The 7276-nt window shown below is 37.8% G+C and overlaps 1 protein-coding gene and 1 non-coding gene across 3 annotated transcripts; both read left to right on the top strand.

The window, feature by feature from the left end:
• Positions 1-703: 703 nt before the first annotated feature.
• Positions 704-5469, top strand: LOC120630262 (ATP-dependent RNA helicase p62). Of its 2 annotated transcripts, none has more exons than XR_005659017.1 (6): positions 704-791; positions 938-1018; positions 2057-3067; positions 3244-3482; positions 3595-4068; positions 4382-4523. XR_005659017.1 is itself a non-coding variant. In XM_039899418.1 (6 exons), coding segments are annotated over exons 2-6 (1608 nt in total). In that variant the 5' UTR covers positions 704-791; positions 938-1016; the 3' UTR covers positions 5076-5469. The 2 variants fall into 2 exon arrangements, 1 of the variants encoding a protein (XP_039755352.1); XM_039899418.1 differs by lacking the exon at positions 3595-4068 and adding an exon at positions 4899-5469 and having other exon boundaries at positions 4382-4560.
• On the top strand, positions 4686-4820 carry LOC120630759. The gene has a single exon (XR_005659039.1). It is a non-coding gene; the product is annotated as a small nucleolar RNA SNORA57 (small nucleolar RNA).
• Positions 5470-7276: the final 1807 nt, after the last annotated feature.

Raw genomic sequence — 7276 nt, 5'->3', positions numbered from 1 at the left:
GACGATAAAATGGAAGTTTCAGTATTCTTTACCTTGTAACTCCTAAGATCCCTATTAGATAATATTTTTTTTATGATTTCATTTATATCCTAGGGATCTCTCTGTAAGGTTTCACGAATTTCTTGAATAATGATCACAAGGACATCGTCGCGTCGCAAGGTTGCCTGCTTTCGATATTCTAAAGGATATATTTCGGAGAGTGTGCTCAAGAACTGTTTGATATATGTCCCCCCTCGCTTACAATCAGGTGTGATTGCGGTCAAGCGCTTGACTATAAACATAAAAAAATATATAGTAAGTATCGGCACATGATCATCCAGATGCTAAGTTCCATAGTCAAGTATGAACAGTGGATTTTTACGTAGATACAGTTTTTAAGTAGCAGACAGCAGTACAGTTCATACGTTCACAAATGACGAATAATAGAACTGGCCATTTAGACACATCTTCTTGCATACCGAAACTGGCCAATTTTCGTCTGGTAAAAGTAAACGCGTTTTATCCAATTAGACGCTATTGTGATAAAACATAACATAAAATTACATATGGTGTTTTATTTCGCACTATTCGGCCGTCTCTGATAAAGGATCCGTCAGGTTTGTATTCTTCCTTAAATCCTCTTTGACCATTGTAACTTAGCATAGACAATAAAAGGATAGTTCATTCATTCTGTCACTTATTATCGTTTCAATTCATTCGCAAATCGTTCGTTTCGGTCGTGGACTCATTCGGCGAAACAGACATTAGACGCCATCGGCCATATTGTCTCTCTTCTAAAAGCAGTGGTTAAGGTGAGACGTGTTTTATTTCATTTTAATATTTTATTCTTAATTTTTTTTTAAATAGTAGATTACTCAAATTCCACGTTTATCATTTGTTTTTGAAATAACTATGATTAGGTAATGTAACTTTGTGTAATGTTAAGTGGTGTTTCCAGATATACCCTGCTTCAAAAAGGATAACAAGAACATCCTTTTCAATCAAGAACATCTTACAGGCACATTTATTAATTCAAAATGTAAGTAACGTAACTATATATATTTTCCGTTGTTTAATTTATATTTTTCAGTTTTGTCTTCATACATATGTTTTTGAGACTAATTCGATACCTACCTAATTTTCATACTTCATTCTTCTCTACGAGGCAACTTACTTTTACAAACTACCGCAATTACACATTTTGTCTTTCGTAGTTACATGTTCTTAAAGTGATCGTAAAGGGAAATCATTGTTTCCGAAGATTTATAATGACAATAATCTTCTTAATACATTCTAACCTAAACATCTGCGCCATTTTGTAATATCAATAGCAAAGCTGTGTTACGGTTTAAATTATTCTTAACGAGCATATAGAAGGGGCAGAGTTTTCCTATCGAGTATGTTCTTAGCTAAATTTTTTCTCGCCTAGTTTGTAGCTGTGATTTTAAAGATTTAAAACCGCTATCGCGCATGACCGCAACATTAATCAATATTTCCCCAAGCCTTGACGTCATACATCAATCTGGGTTTGCATTACGCATGCGAAATATTGATTTACGGTGTAAAGGGTTGGGTGGGGTATCCGTTTTATGTACCTACTTTTACCCTTAAACAGGTGTCGGTGGATATTTGAAAGTACCACGTGGTTGTTAACGTGTTTTTGTTTCTCTAAGCACATGGTTTGACCGAATTCTTCAATTCAATTTGTCTTGCGTAGGTAACCAATGAGTTGGTAGGTACTATATCAATGAGTTGCTAGACTAGTGCAAAATAGATCTATTGGATCTATTCATAAGAACAGATTCTATCACTACCACATGGCACGGCATGCCGCCTGCATAACAATTTCAACTTGTAGGTCATATGGTCCTCTGGTTGATTCGAAGTCAGCAGATTTTTAATTTTTTTTTTTTAGTAAAAGCCTAGTTTTTAGAAATTTGCACCCTTACCCTTACCCTTACCTTAGGAATAAATTTTTTTTTATATAGACAAAATATTTAAATTTGTTTTTATGGGCAAAATATTTAAATTTGTTTTTTCGTAGATTACTTGCAATACATGCTTTTCTTGTTCTCAGGTCTGGAAATTGGAATAATAGCCGCGGTGGGAGTGGTGGTTCCAAATTTGGCAATGGTACATCAAGATTCGGAAATGGTGGTTCTAGATTTGGTGGAGGTGGTGGTGGGGGCTACGGAAATAAAAAAGAATTCTCAGGAGGCCAAAACATGAGACGTCCAAACTGGGACACTCTTTCTCTGCAGCCATTCAACAAAGATTTTTATAACCCACCTCCATCTGTTTTAAACCGATCACCTTATGAAGTGGAGGGATACAGAAATGAACATGAGATCTCAGTGAGTGGAGCTGAGCTCCCGAACCCTATTCAGCACTTTGAAGAAGGAAATTTCCCTGATTATGTCATGCAAACCATTAAAAGCTCTGGATATAAAGACCCAACACCTATTCAGGCGCAAGGCTGGCCTATTGCCATGTCTGGAAAGAATTTAGTTGGTATTGCTCAAACTGGCTCTGGAAAAACTTTGGCCTACATATTGCCTGCTATTGTGCACATCAACAACCAACCACCTGTACGGCGAGGTGATGGCCCCATTGCACTAGTCTTGGCACCTACAAGAGAGTTGGCACAACAGATCCAGCAAGTTGCTACTGATTTTGGAAATGCAGCCTATGTGCGTAACACTTGTATATTTGGTGGAGCACCCAAACGTGAGCAAGCTCGTGACTTGGAAAGGGGTGTTGAAATTGTTATTGCCACACCAGGAAGATTGATAGACTTTTTGGAGAAAGGGACAACTAATTTACAGAGATGCACTTACTTAGTATTGGATGAGGCTGATCGTATGTTAGACATGGGTTTTGAACCCCAAATAAGAAAAATTATAGAACAGATTCGTCCTGACAGACAAACCTTAATGTGGTCTGCCACATGGCCCAAAGAAGTAAGAAAACTAGCAGAAGACTACCTTGGTGACTATTTGCAAATTAATGTTGGATCTATGCAGCTGTCTGCTAACCACAACATTCTACAAATTATAGACATATGCCAGGAACATGAAAAAGAAAACAAGTATGTATGCTTAAACTGTTAGTTGAATTGTATTTCTGTTATGTGATGACTTATGTTTCGAATGATTTGTATCTTGATTATAATATTAAATTACCTCTAAGAAGATCTGACAAATTGAATATTGAGACAGCTTTCTGTATTTCTATTACCCTTTTTAATAATATCTGTTGTTTTAGATTAAATGTACTACTTCAAGAAATAGGACAAAGTCAAGAACCAGGGGCAAAGACCATTATTTTTGTTGAGACCAAGAGAAAAGTAGAAAATATTACTAGAAATATAAGACGATATGGATGGCCAGCTGTATGCATGCACGGTGACAAGACTCAACAAGAGAGAGATGATGTACTGTATCAATTCAAGCAAGGCAGAGCCAGCATACTAGTTGCAACTGATGTTGCGGCTAGAGGACTTGGTACGTTTAACAAAGCTAAACTTTTTATATACTTTCTCAAAATATTTTTTATAAAAGATTATACCTAACCTACCTCTTATTATATGTACATTGTTTTGTTTTATACTTTCAGAGGCACTGGCGGAAAGTTATTGTGTTCTATTTGATTACTATTACAAGTTACTGCACTGGATTTGTAGATAAGACATTAGTCTGATGCAGTGGTACTTTTCTTGGAGAATGCAATAACTCGTCATAAAATGGTGCCTCCTTGTGCCTTTCACTGTGACTGGACCCGCGGCCGGAAAGCTGGAAAGTATGTCCGTGTATTCGGATACACTTGAAAGTGTGGAAAACCTGGTGATGCACTACAAGTTACATTGAACAATTACTAATAAAGAAGAGTGCATTGTTGAAAAACTTGACCGCAAGTTGAATCATCGGCAAGAGGTCAAGGGTTTTCTGTTTCGGCCATATTGGAGTTTTCAAGAGGGCAAAGAATATTATTTAAATATGAATCAACTTAGTTTTCGCCCATTGCAAGACTCCAGGGTTCCGAGTGAGAGGCAATATTTATTTTGGTACATATCTGTGTAACTCGATTCATGTAAGTAATGCAGTTGAGTTACCTTTTTGTTTTGCTCTCACGCAAAATAAACATTGTCTAAATCACGTTTCGAAAACATGTTGAGTAGACTTTCAAAAATATTTGTTATGATTAAACATTGAAATAATTTTAAACTATGTTTAATTTCTGTGAGAGAGTACTATAAGCTTACTTCGCAGATATTCATATCTCATGAATTTTGGTTAAAAGATTATTGTTCTTTATCTAACCAATTTTCTCTTTCACACTTTATTAACACAATCAAATGCTTTTGAATTATTGTAAATTCTGTCTAACTTTAATAATTTTTTAGATGTGGATGGAATCAAATATGTTATTAACTTTGATTATCCTAACTCATCTGAGGACTACATTCACCGAATCGGAAGGACAGGTCGCTCAAAATCAAAAGGGACCTCATATGCTTTTTTCACACCCTCTAACTGCAGGCAGGCCAAAGATCTTGTATCAGTATTACAAGAAGCCAATCAGGTTAGTACAAAAACAAATATACCAACCATGATTGATACAGAGCAATGATGATTCACATTCATTTTTCTTAAATAAATTGCCAAGTATTGATAATTTTATAGAATTATAAGGTACTTTTTTTTATTCCTCATACCTTTGGCATGGGTACGTCCATCAATGGCGTGACATGAATGCAAGTATGAGGTAGATTAATGCAGCTACATGCCTTCGGTGTCCATATAAAAATTATCTGGATCCCATCCTCAGATGCTGAGACAAATTCTTTTAAAGATCATATAAATATGTAGGTTGTCTAAGAAATTAGAATTTTATTAAATATTTTTTACTGTCATTTTAAGGTGGTGAGTCCACAACTTCAAACCATGGCTGAGCGCTCTGGTGGGGGTGGAGGAGGATGGAACAGGAGCAGATATGGTGGTGGACGTGGAGGAGGTGGTTCCTTCAAAAGAGGATCCAACTTTGGCAGAGGCAATGGACATGGGGGGGGTGGCCACAAAAGATTCAATGAATATTGAGATTCTTATAAATAGTGATAACTGGTGAATCCTCAGAAATACAATATAAGTGTATGAATGGTGTTAACATAGAGAATGTACTTGTCGGTGTTTATGTAATAGCCCTTGACCTTTCAATGTGGATTGAAATATTGTTTTACTACTTCTTGTTTTATAAAGTAATAGAAATGTAGCAAATGAGAACATGAGTAATTATTTAAGTTTTTACTGTGATATTTTAGTGAGGATTCTTTCTTAAATTATTAATTTCCTGTCTAAATGTAAGTTCATTCTTATTTATATCTATTATCTACACTAGGTTTTCAGAATATTTATGGCCCCCCACATTAAATGTCATTCCAAGTTATGATCTGTCGATGTTGGTTTAAAAATAAACCATAGGTTAATCAAAAAATCTTGTTTTTATTCTTATGATTACCATCTGTCGCACCCAATTGACACTCATGCGGAATTTTTTTCCTATCTAGCACCACTGTTCTGTTCCTTGGTTGTAACTTGTTGGGAATAGTAATTAAAAAAATAGTAGCAACAAGTAACAGGTGCGACTCGAATTAGCGTTTCTACCGAGCGGCCACGGTGCCCTAGCGCCATGGGGCCATCCTTGGTTTAGTAGTAATATGTAACAGTTGGATCTCTGGAACTACACTGAGGAGCCTGAAACTATTGAAAAAGAAAATACGCAACGAGTCGCACTTATTTATTTGGGTGATTTCCAAACTAGTCTCGCCCAATCAAGAGTTACTACCGAGTGGCCAGAGGGAAATTAGCTTAGGAATTAAGAATAAAATTTATAAAGTGCCTATATTCAAGTGGAGTTAATTCCTTCTTTGGGACTTAGGTTCCTTCTTTTTCGGATGGACACATGCCGATAACCACCTGAGGGGTTGCTACGGCGTCACTCGGGGATGGGGTGAGCGCGAGAGCTCCATGAGGAGCCCCGTGGGCTGTACGACATCGGGGGTATGGTGGTATGGAGACGTCTCTGTTCGACATTAATCTGACTGTTGGTGGATGGACTAATCAGTTCGGAACGCCCCCGTGACCATGGACCAGGGACGTCCGAAATCGGGGCCCCGTCTTCGCCGACGAAGATGCTGTTTTTTGCGTGTGTGTTGGACACGTCAGTACCTACCTAGTTATTTTATCGTCAGGGTCGTCAAGGACATGCTTTGGACGTCGCCGCTTGAGCTCTACCTACATCTGGGACGGGGGTATAAGTGGACTCCTCTACCACTAGGGGGTTGGGGAGTCCAATAGGTACGTAGGCTACAAGTTGTAGGTGCGGTGCGATTTAAAAAATTGCATGAAAAGAACATTTGCGGGGATCTGACACGTAGCTGCGGCTGCAGTATTGTTCCAGATAGCGGTGTGCATTTTTCCGCAACGTTGCGTTGCATGCAAATTGGTAACCTGTCGAGGCGGATATAAATGAACTTGATTATAACAGAAACACGAGGACAGAATGTTGTTTGGAAAGATTTATTCTAGTAGGTACCTACATTTTTCTTCAAATACAAATACAAGTATTCTTTACGTGTAACTTGAGTACCACTTCAAGGCAAGAGTGAATAGGCTTTTTCTAGGCAAGCGTGCTCCAACCACCTAGACCTCCAGCATTGCTTTCTAACATGCGTAATTGTCGTCGAGCGCTGACCTATCGTAAATAAAATAAAAAAAAAATCTCTTGTTACCTACTTATGTAAGGCTTCACACGATATTTGGAACATTTTGTAAGTCTATCTTGCACCCTGGATACGAACATATTAGTATTAGAGCTTTTTGTGACATAGCTTGTCCGTGGAAGTAATCCCGCCATGCTTATTTCTGCCGTCAAGAAGCACTGTGGAAATGCTGTGTTCCAGTCGCGATTGTCGGTGTTATTTAAAACACAGGAGGCTTAAACACCTACGCCTCAGGTTGATGTACACAGGGCGAAGCATTGTAAGTTGAACAAAGCGTTCTGCGAAGTTTGGCTTTGTTTATAGGCGATGGTTTCTATATGCGTTGTCTGTAAATTATAAGTTTAAAAATATTATAAGTTCCCAGGAAATAAAAAAAATTAAAACGGCCATTTGGAAATTTTTTAAGCAACACCAATAGAAGCAGCGCAAATTGTTACCCTACTGCGACAAGGGCTTAGCCAGCGAGTTGTGGCACGGCAGCTCCAAATAAGCCAGTCTTGTGTCTCGAAAGTTTACAAG

The sequence above is a fragment of the Pararge aegeria genome, chromosome 16 (assembly GCF_905163445.1).
Source record: "Pararge aegeria chromosome 16, ilParAegt1.1, whole genome shotgun sequence".
NCBI lineage: Eukaryota > Metazoa > Arthropoda > Insecta > Lepidoptera > Nymphalidae > Pararge > Pararge aegeria.
The sequence above is the reverse complement of the archived record's forward strand: the minus strand, read 5'-3'. Positions and strand labels throughout refer to the sequence as shown.

Coding starts and splice junctions, on each gene's coding strand:
- LOC120630262 (XM_039899418.1), top strand. Junction 3,068..3,243: donor GAACATGAAAAAGAAAACAA/GTATGTATGCTT, acceptor CTGTTGTTTTAG/ATTAAATGTACTACTTCAAG. Junction 3,483..4,381: donor TGTTGCGGCTAGAGGACTTG/GTACGTTTAACA, acceptor ATAATTTTTTAG/ATGTGGATGGAATCAAATAT.